We start from the raw sequence: 26,511 nt of genomic DNA, 5'->3' as shown, positions 1-26,511 counted from the left end.
ACTGAAGGGAGCCTCGTCGGCAAACAAAATATTTCTAATAAAATTAACATTTCGAGTGTTTTCCATTAACAACCAATCGCAAAATCCAATCCTTTTAGGATAATCTTCAACCACTAACTCTTTTGAACCGTTGTTAAGTGATAGGGTTTAAGCAGCTGATCCTTCAAACGCCTCCAAACCCTTAAGTGAGGAACATTTAGTTGAGCAGCTATTACCCTTGTACTTGTTCCAGGTACTTCTTCAATGATTTCTAAAATGTCTTCATCAGTTGCATCCATTATTGGACGACCACTATTGCCAGCAACTTGCGGTTGGAATGTACCTGTTTCCCGTAAACGACGATCAATGGTCAGAAATAATCGTCTATCGGGTGAATTTCGATTGGGGTATTTTACTGCATAACGCCTTGCGGCTGCTGCACTATTTTTTTGACATTCACCTGCGATATTCCCGATAGTTTAGTGAAATCATAATTTAATCTGATCCAACTTACCCAAAGTTAATTACATATCTGCCATTTCCTGAAATGTGTAGGCCACTGAATATCAACATTTTTAATATTAATCTTATTCACACAATAAATGATAGCTTCAAATTATTGACTATTATTGATGGAACTGTTTGTAGTTATTGTATCCGTAGAAACTAATTGTAATTTTATGGCCAACTAAGAAAAATCTAGTTTTTCGAAAAAGTGATAGGAGGCAAAAAAGTTTTAAAAATAATGTGTTAAACTAATTATGCCACAAAATTCATTTGATTTGAACGTACTCAAAAGTTTAGGGGTATTTAGGGCTGCACACCCCCTTAAAATTTTTCTGTGCGCTTAGATTTTGTTGTTGTTTTTTTTTTGTATGAAAAATTCTTTCAGAACAAGAAAGTAACGTGTCCATTTTTAATACAAAATGTCAAGTACTTTAGGAGATAATGCAAAAAAACAATTTTTATTTTGTAAAGAGCTGTAACTTTTTTGTGTACACTTTTGTACTAAGGTAAGTTGGATTCAATCAATTTATTTTTGTTCCCGGAATGCGTGATTTAATTTATGACATACCATTTTGAAACACCCTGTATATAGTGAGGACGTAATGGTTTGCATAAATTCAATATTTTTGTAACAAAAATATTTTGACGAAATCAACGGACAGGTCGATTTATATTTTGAATCGGCTTGTATAATTCGAAATACTGATGACGTCACCATTATCATGTACATGACATCTTCGATGTTTTTTTAAATGGAACAATAATATTCTTAATATTTTTCTGAAGCTATTAAAATTAATATAATATATGGATAATATTATTCCCATTAAAACAGTAATTACGATAATATTCTTTTTTCGTTTTTCAATTTTGGTTTAAAAAACAATTTCAAAATTATAAGGAAAAGTCAATATAAATGTGTAACGTTATAAACGTCACATCTCTATTAATTTATATTTTAATAATTATTTCATTTGGCGCCCAACGTGGGCGCCCCACGTTGGGCGCCAATGTGTAACGATAAGACTACCAAAGAGAATTGAAATACTATTGTAAAAATAATACCTCAATCAACCATGGGAGCTTATCGTCTATACCTTGCCTAGCTCAGTATCTCAAGGGTGAGTTCGTCTTGTCTTAAACTAGGGATTGAACCTGAGTTCTCAGTTGATAGCAAATAAGACAAATTTTAACCAAACATATTTATTTAAATCAATAAAAAAAACAATAATTAACCCTGCCAAAGCTTAACAGTTATAAGTGTTACTTATTGCTTCGATGGGCGGCTTGTGTGTTCTAGCTGTTGGATCCTCCAATTAGAAGTTGTGGAATTAGAAGTTGTGGCTTCTGGAGAGCTGCAGTTACACGTGGCTGTATGTCCAAATATGCCAATAAGACCAATAAAATTTCGATATGTCCAGTAAGGTTTTGATATGTCCAATAAAAATAAACTGTCCAATAAACCCAAGAGAATTTGTAGACTATACAAAATGAGTCTTATAATAATTTTTGCCTTCTTTTATAAATTTCAAAAAGAGGCAAAAAATAATCCCACTACAGAAAAGTTGTTTTGACAGAAAGTGGGAGACTGAATGAAGTTAGCACAGATGTCATAGAATGTTGGTATAGATATCATGAAACTAGCTTGTCAGTCAACACAGAACAGAATAGTCTGCCGAACAAAAGTGAGAGGGCAAATATTTATTCTATGGGACAGAAAGAGACAAAATAAAGACAGAGGAAGAAGAGAAAAACAGGGGCGCCAACTAGTTTTATAAACAAAAAAATAGTAAAAATTAAACTGAAGATAAAGAAATTAATAAATTAATAAAGAAATTAAAATGAAATAATTATTAAAATATAAATTAATAGAGATGTGACGTTTATAACGTTACAAATGTGTTACTTTAAAAAGAAATGTAGCAGTCAATGGTGTAAAATGTAAAGAACCTTAAGATACTAGACATTAAGTATTTAGGTTGTATAAACAATCAATTGAAACTAAATACAGTATACAATTTGATTCAAACATAACACAGCAAAAGACCATGTGGTTATAGTACCTGTAATTTAAAAAAGTATGTAAAAAACTTTGTAAAAAATAAGTATTTGCAGAGAACTAACAAGATCACACTTCCAACAGTATGATATTAATTTATTTTATTTTTACTTTAGGTAACATTATTGAAAAGATTAAGAGTTTATTATAGCAATATTATAAAATGTGTAATGAAGTTACCACAAAAGCTTCCAATGCTTACAGCAGACACCGGGCAAATGGGAGCACATTTCAGATCCACATAGCTATCACGTGAAACGACAGTGTCCTTGACGGCATTATGAATTAAACAGTCTAATGTTGTGAGCAAGACAAGAATGTCAATGTCCTCTAATATGACAGTCACAGAATCATAGGATTAGAATGCATCAAACGCACAACGGATTATGACTGTATCTGCATCAGATTCAGTCTGGTCCACAGATCACCTACCTCTAGATGCTTCACGACAGTACTTTAGTTAGATATGAAATCCAGTGCTCCAAGAGATTTGTATCGGAACTAATTCAAGCGGGAAATTACGCGGGAATTTCAAAATTTAATTTTGGTGGGAAAATTTATATAAAGCTTAAAATATTTAAATATAATTTGGTATTTAAAAAAAAATTGCATTTAAAATTTTAAAATGTGCAAATTATTTTTAAATTAAAATATACACGATACCATTTACGAAAAAATAAGGCAAAATATAATTTATTTATTTATTTAATACATATAAAAAAACTTTGTACATACATAAATTTAGAATACAATAGAAATATGCTTTATTACTACTGAGAATTGTACAATTTTATGGACAAAGCTTACAAAAAGTCAGAAAAATAACAACAAAATTTAAAATGTACTGTTTAACTACGATTACCTTTTAAATCCTTACTCTCACCAGTTTTTACAATTAAAATCTCTTCGTTTGGTAACTGTGCATAATTGTGTTCTGCAACTAAAAAGTTTCATGAAATAGTAACCAATTGGAAAATTATTAATTTGTTATCTTCCCAATAGTTACTACAATGGGGTATCTCACATGATTGAAACATGTGTGTACATTGTACATCTCTACTTGTTGAAGAACTTTTAACTAAAACAAAAAGTTAATATAATAATTTATAGCATAATTCACTTCAAATAAAATAATTTTTATTAATTACATATCAGGGTTACTTACTTTCTGTTACATTTGCTTCCGCATACAACATTCAAATACTTCTGGGATCTAGATTAGAGCAGGAATCTAAAATCAATCAGCTATTTGTTCTCGGGAATTGCATTTTGGTACAAGCTATGACTCCATGTACAAGCAAACTTATCTTCAAAGTGGCTGTGGCATATTCGTTTTGTTTTAAAAACTGTAGTGGAATTGTGGAATTCATCATATCAAAATTAGGATTTTTTAAAACACTAAGCCACTTCCTAAATCGTATAATCTCTTTATCAGAATTTGGAAAGGCATGTCTAATTGTTGACGAATTGGTACATTGTAGGATACAACATTTATTGTGAAAAACTATATTTAACTAATTATTATTAATCTGCAAAATACTATTTGAAGTCCAGGAACATTTAAAACACAAACTAATTTGAGGTTGATGCTAACAATAACCCAGAGATATTAAACCAAGTTTAGTTTGATTTTTTTGCAATAATAACCATTAAATCAAACCATTTAGACGAATAATAACCATCTGAAATCTGATTATATTGACGCTAATCAATTACTGACAATTTGCGATTGACATGTAGTGAAATAAAATATCATTATTACTATTAAATTTACATACTGCAAAGGAATACATTTTTCAACACACAAAATTATATATATATATATATATATATATATATATATATATATATATATATATATATATATATATATATATATATATATATATATATTGTTATGATTCTAAAATAGATCAAGAATAAAATAAATTTTTGTATGCAAAATACCATGAGACCATAAACATTCAAGACCTTGTATACGTTTAGAATTTGTAAATATAATGATTTATAATTAAGAAGTGTTTTCGGAGAACAGTGGACTTCAATAGTGAATAGTTTCTAAGAACAATTATTTGTATAGGAAAAACATTTCGGGGTTATTAAGATAGTATTAAATATTATTTAAAATCTTACAAATAATTAATTATACATGTGCTCTAGTTGTCAGAGACGAAATTGCCACTGAACCTCTAAAAATCATACGAACAAGCTGAATTTTGTCGAGCATATTAATTTTGGGACCGCAAAAAAGATGCACAAAATGTTTACCACTTTTACCCCAGACCAGAGCGTCCCCCTAAACCCGCAAGGGGGTAAAAACGCAAAAAAAATCAATTTACCAAAAATCTGTACACCGTAAAAAAATGTTTCAAATAATCAGCTCGACGGTAAAAATACGATATCTTTTTATTTAAGTGACCTATCGACAAAAATCAAGATATAACTAGCCTAATAGACCTTCACAAAATTGGTGTATCAGAAGTGGGTTTAAGTGTCGACCAGACTGAATCTGATGCAGATACAGTCATCATCCGTTGTGCGCTTGCTGCATTCTAATCCTATGATTCTGTGACTGTCATAGCAGAGGGCATTGACATTCTTGTCTTGCTCACGGCATTATGAATTAAACAGTCTAATGTGTGTCCGAAGTGTCCAATTTTTTTTAAACCTTTTCAAGTCGCATCAATTATACGGTACTTCAAGTTTTATATATTTCGACGTCATTACAGAGAATTTGCTATTTTCCCATGCTTTTTCAGGTTGCGACACAGATCAGCAGCGAACAAGATCGGCCAACTTAAATTGATCAAAATTTTATAGAAACATCCTGAGTTAGCTACCGGAACAGCATTATTTCTCAGTGAGAAAGTCCTCTCTGTTGTTGGCAAACTTTTTTTTGTCTCTTTATGTGATGGAAATAAAGATGATTCTCTGACAGCATGAGATACAAATGATTCGCCAAGATAGCTACCAAAAATACATTTTACTTATCATTGCTTCCGTCAATGCAAGATACAGCTCGTTTCCACAGTCTTAGAGTTTATCATCAGAAAACATCTCGATCCTGAAGTGTGGGACTGGAAAAAGCATGAAAAATTTGGATACCAATTAAAAGTTTCAAAACTTCAGCACCCCCGAACTTCTATAATTGATTTTCTCTAGATGCAAGCGAAACTGGAAGTATGTGTGGTTGCCGAAAAGCAAGCCTCAAATGCTCTCCAGTGTGCCTTAATTGTTCTGGTGAAACCTGTAGTAACATCATGGAAACATCAAAATTATTAAATACCCACAATGACGCCAATTCTAACTTCTGTTTTCCGAAAATATTCTCCTTCGATACTGAATTAGAAACGCACTCTAAACCATCAAAGAAAATGAATAAACAAAGCCTGGAAAACAACTTAATATATAATTACGCTCAATATTATCTCGCTTGGAAATTATCCGTGGATTAAGATTAATGGGGATACGACTTGAAAAACGCGCCTTCAGACTCTGCCTCATAGATGATGGGGAAAAAGGTAGATAATGAACTAATAATAACTGAGGAATGTTAACAAAATGATAAATTATATGAATAAAAAAATATATAATAGAGAACTAATCCTAATGGTTTGTATTTTTAACGTTTTTATTTTTCATTTTACGATTAAAAGTAATAAAAATAAAGTTGTAGACAATTTATTGCGCTACAAATAACATCATATATAATTCTCTGTAGGTTTGCTACTTAACGAGATACAGCGCAAAAACCCTTTGCTCCCCTTTTTCCTAGATAGCGGCTGGGGAATCAGGGTGGCTACCGAATAAACTTGAACTTAAGTTTATACTAACCACCCCCACATATCAAAAAAAGAAAATAGCGTCCTCTCAAAAATGTAATCTCAATGTAACTTTTCAATGAACTATAATGTCTTCTTCCTGTTTTTTGATATAGGCAAATTGCCCGTTTGGTTTCTATTCATGTGGATAATTTCTTTTCATCTTTTTCTTTGAGGACCTGTGCTTTTTTCAGATTGGAGACTTATCCAGAGCTATTCTAAATATTACGTTCTTTACCATTCTGCTAATGTGGTAGTTCCATTTTTTTCTTTTAGCAATTCATTAATATTGTTTATTCTGCATAGGTTTCCCACGTCATTGCTTCTTGTTCTGTCTAATAGACTTTTTCCGGCTATTCTTCTTAGTATTCTCATCTTATTTGTCTTCAAATATCAATGCTTGTGTCTGGTCTTGTTTCTGCTATATATGTCGTGACAGGTTTTAAGTGTTTGTTTCACCATATTGTGTCATTAAGACACCCTGCTGCTCTGTTTGCATGTGTTACTTTCGCCTTACTTTCATTTCAATATTATTGTTGTTCGGTAAGTTTATTCCCAGATATTTAAATTTTAATACTTGTTTTATCAGTTGCGATGAAATTTTCATATTAAATCGTTTGGCTTTGGTATTAAGCTGGTGTAGTATTCTTCGGAGATCATCTTCTTTCTCTACTCTATATCTTCTTCCTATGCTGTCTCCATTGACGGAGGTTGGCGACCACATTTCTAAAAGTTTCTCTGTCTTTTGTAACGTGGAATAATTCGTCTACAGTCATGAACTAAATGTGATGTAGAATGTAGACAGTCATGTCTACATTCGTCTACAGTCTATACTCTCTATGGAGTATATGAATGAGTTTCGTTTTGAACTTCTTATACGGCACACTAAAACTTGAATTAATAAACTTTTCGGTAACAGGTTCTAATGTAGCTAACCCATCTTGGGCTGCTTCAATATCCTCTTCTTCTGAAAAAAGATAAGTCAGGAATGACGAACTATCACCAACATTATAAAAACGCAATGCAGATGACAAACTTTTTCTCATATCGTCTACGGTTCTAGTCGCTATGCCTCTAATTTTCAATTTATAATTTTTCAGAAAATTTTTGTTTCTATCACTACCAATTCACTATATAACACTGATACTGTAAAAATGGACTACAACTAATAATAAATAACCTAGTTACAACATGTAAATAATCATACACTAACACTTTTTACTCAGTAACTTCACAAGGATACTTTCTTCTAGTTTTTCTTCTATTCTGGTTTTCTTCTTTTTATTATTCCCCACCACGTTGGGTGCTGAACTGCAACAACTAGCCGCGCATGCGCGGACGCTAAGTTGCTACACCGGCTGTAGGATTACAACAAAGGCGTAGCCCGCTATGCTCAATTATATACTAATAATAATCAGACTAAAAATAAATCTAGCATGTAAATAAATATGAAATAATTAATAATAAAATAAATCATACAATGTAACACTACTTAACAAACACTAGGATAACCAACACAATAATTAGTTGCGCCAAAAAATAGGGCTTCTTGCCCACAAAAAAATTATTCGCAAGTTATAAGAGTGGCGGGAGCCCAGGCATAAACACTGTAGAACATAAAAAAACGTAGAGCCGAAAACGCAATAGGCACTTACAATTAAAACTAAAATTGGTATAGACCTACGAACATAAACAATTAACAAAGTGCTTACAATAAAACTAGCCGGAGGTATCCAGCGTACCTAAAACGTAATAAAAAAAATAGAATGAAATGAAAGAAAACGCTACAAAGAGAAACATATTAGAATATTTCTCTGTATATTACACTAACACATAATAAAATTAGATCGAAAACTCATAAATTAACCTAAATTATCTCAAAATTACGTTACAGGCATAATTCAATTTCTGTAGCAATAAAAATTAAAATAATTTTAGACGCATAATTTAATTTTTATAGCAACTACAAATAAACAAAAATTAAAACTACAATATGACCACTTACTAACCTTTGGTCAGAAGGGTTTTAATTAGGGTACAGATTCCAATATCTTCTTTTCTACAGTGTATTTATCACCAATAAATACTGGCTACCCCTATCGATTAGGTGGTTTAAGGCCTACAAACTACACTAATAAAAAAATAGAACTCAGAATACACAAAAATATTCTTGTATATCTAAAATAGGCATATTTTAGTGCAAAAGGAAATGTATTACACATACCTGATGTTGTATTCCTTCACGGTGGCTTCAGGAATCATTACAGTCTACCTGTGGAAAGGTGGCGTGGAAATATGTCCCGTAAAATACGGCATGAACTTAGCAACTACACGAAATATGTCTACAGCAACATTCGAATCTGCCCATACGTTCTATAACATAAGTTCAGGTCGATATCCCCAACGAGGGTGATCTATACACCTATAGTTGCCTGATAACTTATGTTTCACTTTTCACCGTATACCAAAAACGACTGTCAAGATGACGTACCGCAAAACAACCCTTGTCAGAAAAGGCTATTACCCAAATATCACTAATACGGGAGAAATTGAAGCACAACATGTTCATTGGCTTTTGTATATTATGGAACAGTGGAGTAATCTTATTGACAGAAATAATATTTTATTTAGATGATTGAATTTTTAAAACGTAACATGTTGAGAAAAACAGTATTTAAATAATCACGCACTATCATCGCACAATGGGGTGGTGCGCGATCCTGTTGAAACCATATCAAATTACTAGGCATATTTGGATTTTAGTTATCTGGATATAGCGCGGCGATTGCAGGAATAAGATCGTTTTAAAGCATTTCTAAATATTTTCCCGCAGTCAACGTTCCTTCAATAAAAAGTGACCCCAAAATATTGTTGCCAACAATTCCTGCATAAACTTAACTTTTTCCGGATATTGCGTATGCGCCTCCATCCAATGAGGATTAGTATCTGACCAGCAAGCAAGCAATAGTTTAACCCAGCCTGAGAGACTTGCACACCCCTTAAGTATGACATTAGGGTGATACAATTCATTGGAGCGAGGAGCATTAATTCGCGTTAACAAGAATCACTCCACCCCGCTCCAATGCTCTAGACCATTCACTTTCTCCTCTATAGCCCTATGGTGCGCTATATAGGCTCTCTATGCATCAAAGTGCTTGTCATGTGGGAGTCCTGGTTACAAGGTATCTTACACGAAATCCTACCCCTAACAATGCAGGCCCAGTTCGGTGACTCGACGCTCGTAGATGTGGGCCTCTCTTGTCCGTTTTTTGGGTTTTGTTAGTATTTTTTGTGGCTGGCGCCGTTTGTTAATGTTTTATTAATTTTTTTTGTGGCCGAAGCCGTTTTTTGTAGATTTATTTTAGATGGCTGGTATCTGACCAGTATTTACAATTTTGCATATTAACAGTGTCATTTAAGTAAAATGTTAATACTACATGTCTTTCAAATCGTGGGTCATTATTACATCGCTCCATGATCCATTCGCCAAATTCCGTCCTTCGATGATAATCGTCCTCGTTGAGTTCCTGAACTAAATTAACTTATTACGTGTGCTACTTATGTTTTGCCGTAGATTTGCTAGTTAGTTTTCCGCGGCAATTTTTTACTGTGGATATTCTTGCACAGTTAATAACAAATTCAACTTATCACCAAGTGCAGGGCAGGGCAACTTTTATAATTATCTACATGTCCGAGATATCAAATTTCTGTTCTATTCTGTTTACGGTTGATTGATTAATGGAACGATCTGGATACTAAAGGTATGTTCTTAACGGAGACCATCGCATCGTATTTTCGCCTAGAGCATAGCATTGTCAGTGAACGCTCGCATTTAAAATAATGCATTTATTTTACCTATCGATCGATTATGGTACGATCCTATAGTCGGAGCAAGGGTCGGCGCCTTGTTATGAGCGCCCACTTAGGCTTCCATAATTCACAAACTTGTGTCTTAGACTTGTCACCACATCCACACATGATTAAAATTTCAATTCGTTCTTTCTCACTTAAACAAAACACATAGATCCAAAAAATAACAAAAGAAAAACATTCACTTACTGTTTAACATTGTAATTTAAAAGTTTGCGATATAATTTGTTTATAATTAAGAAAATATAAATTTTAGACAATAAGAGTCTTATATTTTTCTATAAGCAGAATTCAAAAATGAAAAAAGAATCTTATCGTTCCATTTGAAAAAATATCGATGACGTTCATACACATGAAAATGGAAATGTATTCAATATTTCGAATTATACAAGCCATGCAAAATCCAAAAATAAATCGACCTATCCGAGTATTTCGTCAAAATATTTTTAGTTATAAAATATTGAATTTATGCAAACCTTTTCATCCTCACTATATAATTTATTATTACACAAAATTAAATGTACTGTTTTAATGACATTTTAAAACTACTAAAAATTTAGTTTATAATACTTTTTTTTATTATTACAATTTTTTATTGTTACATTACATGTTTAACATCTACTCTATACGCGGAGTAATAAATAAACAGTCTAATTAAGTTAAGGTGAGTTAGGTGCACTTCCCGTCATATAAAACTGGTAAACTTTTTTTTTCCAATGTAAACCTGTATTCAGACTGGACACAATGGTTCGTGAATCAATTCGTTGTTGCCATCACAGATAACGGAATAGCATTAAATCTAAATAATAATAAAATAACGTTCAAAAATGTATAAAGCTTTTAGATAGGTATTATTTTTATCATTAACAACAAACCGTCTCTAATAAATTTAATAACCAGAGAGAGGATTGAGTTAATGTCCAAAATGTTTGAAGAATCTTTAAACGTATGGTATTGGCACAGGGAACATTGGAATGCATTTATTGTAATTTTATACTTCAATTACCTACCGAACACTAACTATTAACTGTATTTTATGTCAAATCGTCTAGTAACAGGCAAACTACCAAAATTAATTTATTATTTATTACATGAACGATAAATGTGAAAAACTAACATACTTTATCCTATTTAGATCCGTCTCAAAAGTCCGAATAGCTATGATGATTGCCGACCTCCGCCACGGAGATGGCACTTGAAGAAGAAGATTTAAATTATAAACTATGAAATATCCGGTGCGAAAAAACGCTTTTTAAAACGGGATAGTATTACATTATAATTCAATATTTTACTGTAATGTTCCTTATGCAGGTTAATTCTACACCCCAATTGTAATCCACTTTTATCTATAAAAGACTATTACTTTTTTACATTAGGTGTAAAATGGAAACCAAAAATCCTTTACCTATACGTTGAGATGCATATTTTTTTTAAAATTGAGAATAAGAATAAAATTAAGCGGAGTAAGGTACTATCGTCTGTCTTAAAAAACCACGTATAACTGAAAAATGTTTGTTCAGTAAGATACGATTTTAGAATAAAGTATAGTTGGTCTGTTAAGTATAATTTCAGTTTGAAGAGGAAACCTTTATGTCATACTCTATCAACTCCCTATTGTATGTATGTACAGCGTTAACAGGCCTTTTAGGCCCATTGCTGGATGGATAATTTCCATCGTTTTCTATTCTTAGCTAACAGCTTCCAATCTCTGATTCCCATCTCTCTGACATCTTCCATCACTACATCTCTCCATTTCTTTCTTGGTCTTCCTCTCTTTTTTTTGCCCTCAGGTACTCTCCAAGCAATATTCTTGACTAGTCTATTATATTCTTTCTAGATGGCCGAGCCATTCTAGTCTACGTTTTTTCACCACTTTTATTATTGTAGGGTTAGCATACAAATGATACACTTCTGCATTAGTTCGTCTTCTCCATTCTCCCTCTACTACTTTTCCACCAAATATTCTGCGAAGTATCTTTTTTTCCCATGCTTCCAATGTGTTCTGTACGGTTTTGTTCATAGTCCATGTCTCGGCAGCGTATAGCATTGTGGATCTAATTATAGTTTTGTATACTCTTATTTTTGTATTACGAGATATATCTTTGGCCTTAATTATTTTGCTCATGGCTCCAGCACACCTGTTGCTCTTGGTCAGTCTCAGGTTGATTTCAGTTTCTTCCTTACATGTCTGATCAATAAGTACATATATTCATCCACCTTCTCGAATTCTACAACTGATCCATTCTCCACCTCCAATTTAAAGGATCCCCTGGTACTTATTCCTTTTTTGCTCGAGATCTCCATGTACTTCGATTTATTAATATTAACTTTCAGTCCCATTTTAGAGCTTTCTCAAATCAGTCTTTTTGTTATATTTGATAGTTCTTTTCCATTTCGTGCAATGAGAACCACATCATCAGCGTATGCTAAGCATTGGTGCTCCTTGTATAAAATAGTTCCGGACCTATTTATCCCACTAATCCTTACAATTTTTTCTAGAACTATATTGAATAGCAATGTAGACAACGGGTCTCCTTGGCGAACACCTTTTTTCACTTCGAATTCTTCTGAGACTGTACCGTTGCATCTCACAGCACAAATGGTTTGTCTAATTGTCATTTTTACCAATCTTATTATTTTTTCTGGCACTTGGAATTCTTTTAGTGTTTCTATTAACTTGTTTCTGTCTATTGTATCGTAGACAGCTTTGTAATCAATGAAAAGTACTTGTGCTGAAATGTTGTATTCATAGAAATTGACCAGGATTTGTTTTAGCATAAAAATTTGATCGGTTGTTGAACTTCCTTTCCGAAATCCTCCCTGGTATTCTCCTAGATTCTTCTATATATATATATATATATATATATATATTTCTAATCGTTTTTTAATTAGTATGACGAGTACTTTATACATTACTTCTAATAAGGATATTTCTCTATAGTTTGCGCATTCAGTTCTATCTCCCTTTTTGTGTATAGGAATTATAATCGACTTATTCCATTCTTGAGGCATTTCTTCGGCATCCCATACTTCTAGTATAAGCTCACCAAGTTTGTTTATTAAGACCTCTCCTCCATATTTTATGTTCTCTGCCACAATGCCGCTCTCTCCGGGACTTTTTTGGTTTTTCATATCTTTTATTATTTCTTCCATTTCTTCTCTTGTGGGCTTTGGTATTTCTTCTATTACTATTTGAGGTCTAGGAACATAACAATTTTCTTCAGTAGTCACTTCGTCATTTAGTATCTCTTCGAAATATTCTTTCCACCTTTCACATATTTGGTCTTAATCCACTATCAGGTTTCCTTGCTTATCTTTTACATTCATTGTTCTTCCCTGGTACCCAGTTTTAATGTATTTTACTTCTTTATAAAAATTTTTTATTTAATTTGTAATTTTCTTCAATGCGCTTAATTTTATTATCCATATACTTTCGTTTCCGCTCCCTTAGGATTCTCTTTACTTTTTTTCGTTGTACGGCATACCTTTCTAGGTCGTCTTGTTTTTGCGAATGTAAACTTTTTAATCTCAAATCTGATCTTTTTTTTAACTCTGTTCTGCATTCGTCATTGAACCAGTGGTTGTTTCTAAATCTTTTTGTTCTTGGTATGTTCTTCGACGTAGCTTCCTTTATAGTGTTTGTCATTTTCAAGAACTTTTGTTGTATATTACTCACAGTAGTACTATCTTGTTTGGCATAGGTTTCTTGTATATCCTTTTGATAGTACTGCTCTACCTCAAATTTTCGCAGTTCTTCAAAGTTAAATTTACGTTGCACTTTCTTTTTCCGTTTATGCTTTTTAATTATTGCTTCTCTCATATTAATTCTAACCAAAAAATGATCTGAGTCTACGTCTGCCCCTCTGCACGTTTTCACATTTGTTATTAAATTCGCAAACTTCTCTTGTATTAAGATGTGGTCTATTTGATTAGTTCCATTTGATCCCGGAATTTTCCACGTTCCTTTATATATATTTTTTCTCCTAAAATGGGTACTCATTATCTTCATCCTGTTTTCAATTGCGAATGTGATTAATCTCTGTCCATTATCATTTGTATTCAAATGTTTACTTTCACCCCCTGTTATGTTTTTATATATATCTTCTCTTCCGACCTTTGCATTGGCGTCGCCTATAATAATTTTAGTATCTTGTCTGGGCATTTCTTCACACAATGACTCTAATTCTTCGTAGAATTCATCTTTCACTTCTTCTTTTTCTTCTGTTGGAGCATGTATATTTATCAACGATATCATGTTCTCTTTTCCTTTAATTCTAATTGCACACATCCTGTCAGATTTTACTACGAATCGTTTTACCTGCTCCACGTCTTCATGTACCAGAAAACCCACTCCAAAATTCCTATTATTGCCTCCACTTGTATAAAACGTGTATGGGCTAATCTTTTCAACGTTGTTTCCAGTTAAATGTGTTTCCTGTATTGCTAAGATGTGTATTTTATATTTTTTTAGTTCTTCTATTAGGTTAATTAATGCTCCCTCCTCGTATACTCCTCGAACATTCCATGTCGCAATATTTAGGTACATATTCTTATTTTTTATTTTGCTATTTATGTTCAAACTCATTTTCCTGTTCATCGCTAGGGTCCGTTGGCATAATGGGCCATCTTTTTCTTTTTCCACTACTATATGCCGTTTTTTGGGTCCATATTTCTAGAATTTTCTCGTTTGAAGCTCAGCTCTTAATTCCTTGCTTTTATTTACGATTTCCTGCCTCATGTGTCTTTCTTTTTCGGTCAGGTCATCGTTGATGAAGATCTTTTTCTCCAGTAAGAAATCTGAGTTTGCTTTTTTCTTTCATTACCTTAATTTTTTCGCCATAATCCTTCATTTGTTCCAGACATATATTGTTCTTTAACTTCATTGCAGATTCTATTTCGACATCCTCTTTTAAGTGCTTTTGTATAAAATCTTTTACGTTATTTTTTAAGAGTGTTTCATCTGTTGCGTTTATTGGTAGACCCGTAATTACTATGTTATTTCTTTTCATCTGTTTTTCAATTCTTTCTACTTTGTTTTCAACCTGGGTTAATTTGTTTTTTGTTTCTTCCAATTCTTGATTTATCTTTATATTTTCTTTTTTCAGCCCTATCATCTCTTCTCTATATTCCTTATTTTTATTCCTGATTTCTTTCAGTTCTCCCATCATCTTCTTGAACATGCTTATAACGTCGTCCAAATCCTCTGAATCTTCTTCCTTTGGTTTTCTTTTGCTTGGGGTTCTGGTATTTTTTTTGCTCTGCAGGAAAGGTGAAGTTGACCCTCTATCTTTTCTCTTCTTGCCTTCTGACGCGTTATCATCACTGTCCGTGTACATCATATCTGTTTCTAAGGACCGCGAAAGGAACTTGATTCGCTTCAACCGCTCAAAAATCCAGTTCCTATCAGTCATCAGATTGCAGAACTATTTTTAACTTTTTCAATTCCCTATTGTATGTCTAGAAATACTCCAGCGCAAAACTTTTTCTCTTCGAGAGTTGTTTTAATTATATTTACTATTCTGGGGTATTGTTGGGTTGGTTGAGTGTTCGCGTCTAAATCCGAATTGGTGTTTTGGTATAATTTCGATTATGGAAGCAACTTGCTCGATTGTATGTAATAGTAGTCGTTCTAATACAAAATATTCCCCACGTTGGGCGCCAGTTGCAACAATATAATTTGCTTATAGGGGCTAAAAGGAAGGGCTGCGCAATTGTTGGGCTTGGAGATAGGAACTCCTAGTTTAAAGAGGAAAAAAATTACGTGTTTATTTTTATTTCACATAAACAGTTATTACAAAAAATTATTTAAATTTATCAACAAACATTACATTGAACTTTCTAACAAAATAGACTTTAAAACTATGGTTATGTGCCAAATGGTAGAAAAAGATTTACTGTCATATGTCGAAATGAATTTCCAAACTTTTTTGAATTTTTAATTTATTATCAAAGGTTAATTTTATTTAAAACAAAATATGACAATTAGCTGATACATAAAATTTATATTTATTTATAAACTTTTTAAATTGTTATGAGAGCAAAACTACTCGCTTCACTGGCAAGTTATTTCCTTTTAAATTGTTAAAAAAGTGTATTACCCTAGAATAAAACAAATTGTCCCACAAACTTCAAACATTGTAGATCCGGCCCATGGGAGACACAAAATGGAGGCTTGACAAATCCTGGGAGAAATTAAATCAAATACCAAAACTGGACTTCAGCTTATCCTGGATAATAACAATATGTGATTCTTCAAACTCGACTGCTTATTTTCCACATAAAATCTAAGGGCTCACGTAGCCCTTAGACGCTGTTCTCAAATCCCTTGTCACATTATACAGCTTACAACAAATGGTGTTTATCCCACATTACAAAGATTGCCACATGGCATTTTGAATTCCAATCACCTTCTCATCACACACATGGATATAAGCGAAACTTTGACGGTTTTTAAAAACCTCACGAAAACGAACCTTCATTGCTTAGTCTCACCTTTTGCTCTCTTTTCTGACTGCTAACATCGAAGTCCAAATGACCAAATTCGGACTTCTACAATGAAAGCGACCACTCTCACGGCCGGTTCACCAAGAAGTGACCTCATGCTCAGAAATCGATATATCGGTATAATCGAAAGATTCTTGTTTATTTCCTGCGAAGATATCTATGCAGAACCAAGATCAAACGAAAAAGCAATTGATTTATTGTAAACAGACTCCAAAATGTTTAGATTATCAATTTCAGAGACGCAAAAAGATTAAGAATCGTTTTCGGTGATTTATGATATACGGGTTGAAACAAAAGTGCTACAATATCTAATAAAATGCGTTAGGCTTTCACAGCCATCGTCTAACTTGTTAAACTGTTTGTTCGGTCTGTTAGGCCGTTGTCTTCTGAGATTAGTTCCCGACGTTTCGCCAACACTAGGAGTTGGCATCTTCTGGAGATGTTACTGCTTCGCTTGTAAGCTGAAACTGACGCCGCGTTGTACTGCGGAGGCCATATTTATATTTTCTACTCGCCTCCCCTCCACTGGTTTCCCTAGTGTTGGCGAAACGTCGAGAACTAATCTCAGAAGACAACGGCCTAACAGCCCGAACAAATAGTTTAACTACAATATCTAGTCTAATCTTTGTGTTTACAGAATTTTGGAAAACCTTACAGTTTGTATCTTTAGTTGTGAGTTTGGGTGGTGGTGTTCTAAATATTATTTGTGTGCTTAAAGTTATTATTATTGTGCTGTGGTCTGATGTTAAATTGAAGTTTGTCCTATTGCGCTGTGGATGTCAGCTGTACCTTTTATTACTACAAAATCTACCAAATCTGGGTTTTTGTTGAGGTCCGTAGGCCAGTATATGGGTTCTCCCGTTGATAAGTATTTTAAGTTATTTTGTTAAATGGTATTCATTAATGCCCGACCTTTAGGCATGATTAATCTGGAACCTCATGTTGTGTGTGACATGCCAGCCTCCTGCTACTATGAATTTGAATAAAAGAGTTATAACGAAATATTTTGCCTACCACATAGAACATAGAGTATTACTATGGGGGTTGAAAATTGGGACAGAAGTTACTGAGGTGGAGATAGGGCAAGCAAAATAAACGATACTTGTGCGAACGGCACTCAGGGTTTATTTGGAGAGCTGGGGTCGTGGATAAGTGAATGAAACAGTGGGATTGGATTGGGGCAACTACAAAAAAAAAATGAAACAAATGGGTACTTACATGAATCTCCTAGACAAATGGGTTACAAAAACAAAAAGAAATGCCTCTAGTTATTTAAAATAAGGACGCCGCTTCGAAGAATCCTTGTCTTACTGGATAAAGGAAAAAGGCTTTTCCTTCCTAAAAAAGAAACGCAAAAGGGATTAGGAGACTTTTCTAAAATAAATAGACCAAATGGTTCAGAGAAATAAATTAAACATTTATTACTGTCTCACCACAAAAAGTTTCAGATTATAAATGGCACAAAATACTTACTATATAAATAGTTACAAAGATAAATATAAAAACAACAAAGAAAAACTTACATTTTTTTACGTCCTTTTTGTTTACAAGATACTACAAAACTTACAAAAAAAAATACTGGGCTATAAACTGTGGCAAAAAAAAAATGATTACAAAAATAAAGATATCTTTTTAGATGAAACTATTCATGAAGGTTAACCTTTTTCTAAAAACTAAAATAAATTAATGACAAAAATAGTAAAGCAAGCTGTCATATGTCGATATTTAAAAACCGGATAAATAAAATGACAGCTAAGACCACGCCCTATTATTACCACGTCCAATTATTATGAAAAAAATGTCCATCTTTACTTTAAAAGTTTAACACAAAAAAAGTTACCTGGATTGTACTAAATTTCTTTACTCAACATATTTTCTGAGGTCGGAAACTGGATCTACTAAAATCTCTGCCACTGGAACAAAAAAACTACATCTCCACTGCGAATTACATGCTGAAACACTTTCTCAGCACACTGAGGATTGAAGTTGAAACGGACGGCACTGGATACAGCCTGAAAACGGCTTCTTTAAAAAACTGGAAACATGCCGGTATTTTTCAGAGCTGTTGCACACGACACAAATTTCTTAGGTGCTTTGAAAAATAGAAATAGTGATTACTCTTCCAAATTTGACATGTTACATAAAGTAAAATTTACTATTTTCAACAAATTTTGCCGACTTCTGCAAACTACATAACTACGTCTGTCTGACTTCAATTCCCCTCGACTTCGGTCTAATACCAGACGGCTACCTATGCCGCCCTTTTCCCCGCACATCAAATGGGGACTAGCGAACCCTAAATTGTTGTTAGACCGCTTCAAAACTATCGTAAAATAACCTTGAATCACTTCCAGTTTTAAAACTAACAGGTACAAATAAATACATATTTTGGAATTCTTTTCTTTTACCTCACAATATGTAAACAGAGAAACTTCGAAACATTTATACTTAGGCCAGTGGCGTCTTAGAAAATTTTATACTCAGAAATTTATTATGCTACAGAGTTCGTATGAAATCATTATACTCTTTGCTTGAAATGGAACGTCTATGTGGGCTGTAGATTGATGTTACACTGCGAGAGGTGTTTGTTTTGAGTTTAATGATTGCCGCTTGAATTTTTTCAGTAATATAAAGTTGGACTACATAGTGTTTAATTTTTGTTTTAATAATAATGGCAGAGCCTGTATTTGCTCCTCCGTCTGGATGATTTGTATAATACACAGTATAGTAAGGTATCTTAATAACTGTTCTTTGTGTGGCATGGCTTTCTAATATTAATTCTTAATTAAGTCTATATTATTCATTTTTAAAAACAGTGATATCTCTAATATATGGTTTGAAATGCTATTAGCATTCCACGACGCAATTCGTAATGACTTAGAAGCTATTCTGTTATTTTGTTAAGATTATATAATGTTTGTGGTTTAAGAGTTGAGAGAATATAAATTTTTGGATTTGTTTAAGAAATTTGTTAATTTATCTGCTAATTCATTGTTATTATTTTTGTTGTCTGAATTTATGTTTCCAATGGCAGCATCTCTATAGCTGATTCTGTTGAAATTATGAGCATGATGTTGGGTAGGTATATTTATATTGGGACTGTTGACATGATTTTGAGTGGTGATTTGTGTTGATTTGTCATTTTATCTGACATTTAGTAGTTCACAATAAACAGAACGTCCTCTGTAATTAGAACCCCTTGTTCCTCTCTATAAAAATATCAATTGTTATAATAAATATAAAATATATAAATTGATATTATATTAGTATTCAAAAAATATAAATAATAAGCTAGTAAAATGTTTTATAAATTCGACTTACTGTGTTTGCAAAAATATCATCCATATTTGAACTGTCAACAAATCTATTTGTAATACATAAATACTACGATAACGTTATTTATATATAAAATAATTAATATACAGATAATAATTACCATTGATTACAAATTTTTGATTTTATTACGGCAGTTTTATAAATTTTTTCAATGGTGTAAGTCTTATGGAGATGATATAACTTATAGAGGGCGATACCTGTTCAGCTGCACGGGGCGAATGGAAACATGTGCTTGTAGCCCCTACATAATAATGTTCCGAAAGATTTCCGTGGTTAGTACAGTTAAACCTGGAGCTAAGATTAATACTATTACAGGAATTATTAAACTCAACAGTCTTTCGGGTTGAACCGCGTCGATTATCATTACGCCGAGCTGTCGGCGTCCTCTTCGATGTCTTCTTCAGGGCTTCCGAGGTCTGTCTCCTTAGTCCCCGGACACTACTACGCTGATCACTAATCACTGCGTTACTGGTACTGGTTATCGCGAACATTTCTGACAATAGGATTTTGATTGACGGGTGGAGCGGACAATGTTGTCTTTATGAGAGTTCTCCAAGTCGAAGGTAACCGTATGCCATCATCTCTTTTATTGAGACAATTTGTCCTTTTTTCCATTTTTATGTCTTCTCGAATAATTCTTGGTTATAGAAGCGGATGGGGGCTATGGTTCTGAAGTTTTCAAAAACAATATTGTGTCCTCTATGAAGATGGTGTTGACCTAGAGCTGAAATTGAGTCGGAATTGCGAACAAAAATGGAATGTCCATAAATCCTATTTTGGATTCTACGATTTGTTTGGCCTATATAGGATCGGGGGCACTCTGTACAAGGAATTTCATAAACTCCGTGTTCATTAGTGGGTGTGGGTGGGTTTTCGATAAACATAGTGATGAGAACCTTGGAATTGGTTTTTCTTTATGATAACGTCGAGAAACGGTAGGGATGAATCAGTTTCCACATCCATCGTGAACTGGATCCCTGCCATGGGGCCAAATGACGAATCGTTAAAATATCGTAGCCAACATGTGGGTTTGAGCATTTCTAAAACTTAAACACCATATTTCTTCTTCTATCTCAAAATTTTTCTAAAAGACCAGTTTTTGCGCTTCTCCGTGAAGCGATTCATTCCACTGGACGAAAACTAGATGTAACAAAGATCATTATTTTTAATATCTGGTCATCTATTCATAGCAAACTAACATTATGTTTCATGCAGAACTACTCCCTCAAGTTAGTTGCACGTATTTACAACTGTGTATTTGACAAAGATGTATTATTTAAAAGGAATAAAAAAAAGCGACTGAATCTCTTGAACTGAATCTATGAAACAATTGATTTTCTAAGTCTTGGCGTTATGATAACTTTTGATAAGCATAACCAAAGCTACCTCTCTGCAAAGTTTCAGAAAAGTGTCTGGGTCCTTTTTATAATTTGATTTTTTTAAAACGATTTCCGAATTGCAAATCGAACAAAACAAAAAAAAAAGTTAAACCAAAAAAAATATAATTACAATAAATTGTAATTTATTCCAAAAATATTTTATATTTACTGTGATACGTACTATTATTATGATAATGAAATAATTTTTATTTTTATCTTTTAGGAGGGATTTGCGCCTCCAGACGAGGTTGAAGGTGTAGGAGATGAAGATGAATATTAAACGATTATCGCCTTGCGGAATTCGCCTTAAGTTATTAAATTAAGAAAAAACGAAAATCAAGTTTGTAACTAAAGCAACATTGATTTTATTTGTAAATCAGTTAAGTTTATGTAACAAATAGTTTTATAAGTGTTGCTTGCATTTGTGTCTCATGATGGTATTAAAAAACGTGATTTGAAACCCATTATATGTTTTACGAACTTTATTTTTGCAAGCGTTTTTTAAGCAGTTTCTAGCATAATTCTTGTAACCAGTAAATCATTCTGCTAATTACCTGAAACACGTTGAATGCGCTATCTTATATATTTCTGACATACAAGTCTGTTTTTCAATGTTATAGAATTTGCTCATTTTAGAACAGCATGCTGTACAATTTACCGAGAAATGGAATTTTAAAACAAGTGTATTATATTTTTATATATTGGAGACCTAACCCGTAATTGTAATTATGGATTATAACATATCTAAAATATAGATCTGAGCCAAGTATAGCGAGCAACGTATTAGAAAGATATTGCATTGGGAAACCATTAAAAGCAGTTTATACTTATTTGTGATTCTATTTTTTATTCTATTTGTTTCTTATGAAAATTAAACTGTCTACTTTAAAAAATTGTTTTTATATATAAATCCAACATTTACGTGAAAAATTCACTTTTATAAATCGTTAATATGGATGTGTGAACGTAACAGCTCCTAGCTTGCCATACAATTCACCTTAATGAATAATGATCGTCTTTTATACGTATCCTATTAACTGACTATACCAGCTTTTACGCCCTGGAATGCATAAACCCAAACGACAGTATATTGTTTAAAAAGAATAATTAGGTTCACTCGCACGTCGATCCTGTGTTCTGTATGTTCCATTTTCTTGACGGCGAATACTTTTCTAAATTTAGGGTTTACAAAGCTCTTGACAATTTATTGATAGTTTCCCAAATAATTACTACTGATTGTGTTTCAAAATGTATTATGTTCAATCCAATACATGTAATTTTTCGTATTCATTAGAAAATCACGCTGTATTCACTGTTACTAGGGTTTAAGTTTTTTAAATATTGATGGCTTCACGAATAATTCTCGATTTTAAGGAGCGGATAGTAGCGATGGTTTTTGCTTTTTCGAAATATATTTTAAGACCTCTCTGAATATGATTGGACTAGGGCTGAGGTAGTATCTGAATGTTTTACAAATATACAATGTTAGTAAATACAGTTGTGGATTCGTCGGTTTGTCTGTCTTATCTGTGTACGTGGGTAATTGGAACAAGGTATCTCGTAGACACCATGGTCTTAATTGAGGATTTGGTCTTTTACGGATCTGACGAGATTGGACAACTTGGAATGAGTTTAGAGGGTTAAGAGTTCTAATGATCTTGTCAGTGACACGTTTGATTAGAGATGGAAAGATTTTTCATTTCTCCTATTGATTTGGATTTTGTGGTAGCCGTTTTGTAATAGTGTTTGCCTTATTGAATTGACAAAGGTGTTATCAACGTACCGTAACCAGTGTCGTCTTAGCTAGAGTGGACCTATGAACTTATCCACTCTGCTCTAGGATATTTCGTGAAATCGGTGTGCAAAACACCCTAGGCACTTATCCCTTATTCAAGTTGGGACGTTGAATTGTTCTTTTCGAAGGGTAAAATAAAACTAATTCGTAGAAAGCAAAGACAAAGCCTCAGAGTCTAAGGCAGGTGGAGCAGAGCCCCGCTAGTCGGCTCCCTAGAGTTTAGGGCTCTAGGAGAGACCGAGGTAGACTGTCCTTTGGTTTGGAAATCAATTAATATTTATACATAATATTTTACAAGATTCCAAACCAAAAGACCAATGAAAAAATTGGAAAAGGAAGGAAGGCGGGGCGATGCGCGCCAAGAGTGCTCATTGGTCTCTCTTGACCGAGCACTTGGCGACATCCCCCCTCCTTTCGAGACTCTGAGGCTGTGGAAAATTTTATTGAAAATTTTAAAATATTACAAGTTTAAGAAATGCGAAAAATATATAGAACAATGAATACAGTAATTTAAAAGTGTCCAAAATAAATTCAAAAAGTTCGTAACTCACATACAACACTTATCTTGAACCTAGGGGGGCCAGATGTTACTGCATCTCCCTCTGTGGCATGCTCTATCCACGGTCGGTGTACCATTCCTCCCAGCGGGTTCGTCTTCTTCTCTGCTATCCGGCTTCCATCCGCTTATCCTGGGGTCTCGTAGGCGAGTTTGCCTGGGGCTCCGTGGTGACGCGGACCACATATCTGGAGAGCAGGCAGGGACTGTGGCTACTCCAGGATTTTCGTAGCTTCCGGGGCTTCAAAACGTCGAAGAAGGCTGGCTCGCTGAGACACCTGGTACACTGAAGGCATCAGGATTGCTGCAAAGCTCGATGGCGGAGTGTTAGAATATAACTTTCTAACACTCCGTGGCTCTCCCCACTGTTCACTTGACTTTAACCCATGTTAAAGTCAATGGAGTGTTGCCTTCTGTGGGTCAGGAACTGGGTCGTAGGTTCGGATTTTAATCCATTTGTTGGGCGCCATGTCGTCGTAGCTAGAGTGGACCTATGAACTTATCCACTCTGCTATACACTCTGCTCTAGGATATTTCGTGAAATCGGTATGCAAAACACCCTAGGCACTTATCCCTTATTCAAGTTGGGACGTTGAATTGTTCTTTTCGAAGGGTAAAATAAAACTAATTCGTAGAAAGCAAAGACAAAGCCTCAGAGTCTAAGGCAGGTGGAGCAGAGCCCCGCAAGTCGGCTCCCTAGAGTTTAGGGCTCTAGGAGAGACCGAGGTAGACTGTCCTTTGGTTTGGAAATCAATTAATATTTATACATAATATTTTACAAGATTCCAAACCAAAAGACCAATGAAAAAATTGGAAAAGGAAGGAAGGCGGGGCGATGCGCGCCAAGAGTGCTCATTGGTCTCTCTTGACCGAGCACTTGGCGACACCAGCAGGTGGGTTTGAAATTTGGCTGTTGTTTCGAAATGTTCCATGCAGATATCGCTATTTCGGGAGAGAGGGGAAGGATCCTATTGCCGCCTGATCAACCCAAAGTCTTTCTACCATTTACACCAAAAGTCATGGGAAACTATTTGTAACGACTGAAATCTGTATCGAAAATAAATGTCAAAATTGTTGTGCGAATTAAACGTATTCCAAAATTTTGCAAAAATAAAATATATTGTTCAGGTCACATTTTAGTCTTATTGATGTTTCTTATATTTGACAATATTTGAATTGCTAATATTTAATTTTTGTGATTTATTGTTTATAAAACAATAAAGTTGATTAAAAAATGTACTCAGTTGAGGAGAAAGTAGCAATAATAAAAATGTTTTATTCAGACAATAGTGCGTGAAGTGTCAGTTATTTATTTAGCGTAAGATATCCCAATAGAACAATTTTAAACCATTCAGCAAGTCAAAATTAAAAGGATTTTAAAAAATTTTGAAAATACTGGTACCGTGATTTTTAATTGTACCTGTACAAACAATATTGCTGAGACACAATATTATTGGACCATTCTTCTATAAGGAAAATTTAAATTAAAAAAAGTTTTTAGACGAGACTTGCAGCTATAGATAAAGAAGAAATTTGGTTTCAAATGGATGGAGGCTCTGCGCACAATAACTGGTAGGTTAAGGAATTTCTTAAAAACAACTTTATTGATTGGACCTAACTGTAACATTAAGTGGCCTCCGAGATCAGAATTATTACGAATATATAATCTGGGGTATCTAAAAATCAAAAATCTATTCTGACCAAAAATTTACAGATATTGAAGCATTAAAAATGCGAATTATTGAAGAGTGAGCACAAAAGGATACGAGATGGAACCACGAAATACAACAATGGAGACCATGGTTAGGAAAGAGAAGCAGAGGAAGACCACAAATGAGATGGGCTGATGATATTAAGATCGGAGGACACAACTGGAAGCAAGTGGCGCAAAATAGAAAATACTGGATTGATTCGGGGGACGCATATGTCCAAAGTTGGATTACTTAAAGCTGAAGAAGAAGAAGGGCACAAATAACGCCACGCCTTCTGGCTAATGTTGGCGAGAATTTTACAATGGATTCAGATACTGTTTATTAGAAAATGGCGGGTTTTGTAATAAACCTAAATAATTTGTATTTTTAGAAATATGAATCACAATAAAACGATATTGAAATTCTTTGAATTGTTGTATAATTTTGAATTGAATTGGATGTTCTTAGAATATTTTAAGTTAAATAAAGATATGTAACTTATTCTTGTTTCATTAACTGTATTGGTTTGTAAACAATATAATTTATAGTTTACAAAGTAATATTTATTGTTCAGTAGTAGTAGTAGTATTTAGTAACATTTATTGTTTATAATTTAATCATAAAATAAAAATACTGAAAATTCAAGTACCGTCAAACATCTTACATCAATATAATCAAACGCAACACGTCATACACATTCTTGCACTACGTGTGACCTGACTTTAAGAGGTGACCAGAAAAATGTATTATATTTTTGCAAAATTTTGAAGTATGTTTAACTATATTATATTTGCCTAACAGAAAAGTAGAATATAAACACTAGACCGGCGTGATATATTCATTTCCAATATATAGAGATGCTGAAGAGGTATCTACTTGTTACAAAATCACTTATGCTGTAACTGATTATATACAAAAGCGTATCAAAAGTAACAAGTAGAAACTCACAAGTAACGAAAATCTACACCTCTAAACAAAGACGCATAATTTGCAGTTTTAACAGATATGGATTCA

At 33.4% G+C, this 26,511-nt stretch overlaps 1 protein-coding gene across 2 annotated transcripts in view; it reads left to right on the top strand.

Moving 5' to 3' along the window:
* Window positions 1-21,791, top strand: part of Eb1 (microtubule-associated protein RP/EB family member 1) — a 101,716-nt gene extending 79,925 nt beyond the window's left edge. For both annotated transcript variants that reach the window (XM_072532050.1, XM_072532049.1), the window contains exon 6: window positions 21,679-21,791. In XM_072532050.1, coding sequence (XP_072388151.1) covers window positions 21,679-21,735 — 57 coding nt within the window. In that variant the 3' untranslated portion in view covers window positions 21,736-21,791. The remainder of the gene's footprint in view (window positions 1-21,678) is intronic.
* The last annotated feature ends 4,720 nt before the right edge of the window (window positions 21,792-26,511 follow it).

Source organism: Diabrotica undecimpunctata, chromosome 5 (assembly GCF_040954645.1).
Source record: "Diabrotica undecimpunctata isolate CICGRU chromosome 5, icDiaUnde3, whole genome shotgun sequence".
NCBI lineage: Eukaryota > Metazoa > Arthropoda > Insecta > Coleoptera > Chrysomelidae > Diabrotica > Diabrotica undecimpunctata.
The sequence above is the reverse complement of the archived record's forward strand: the minus strand, read 5'-3'. Positions and strand labels throughout refer to the sequence as shown.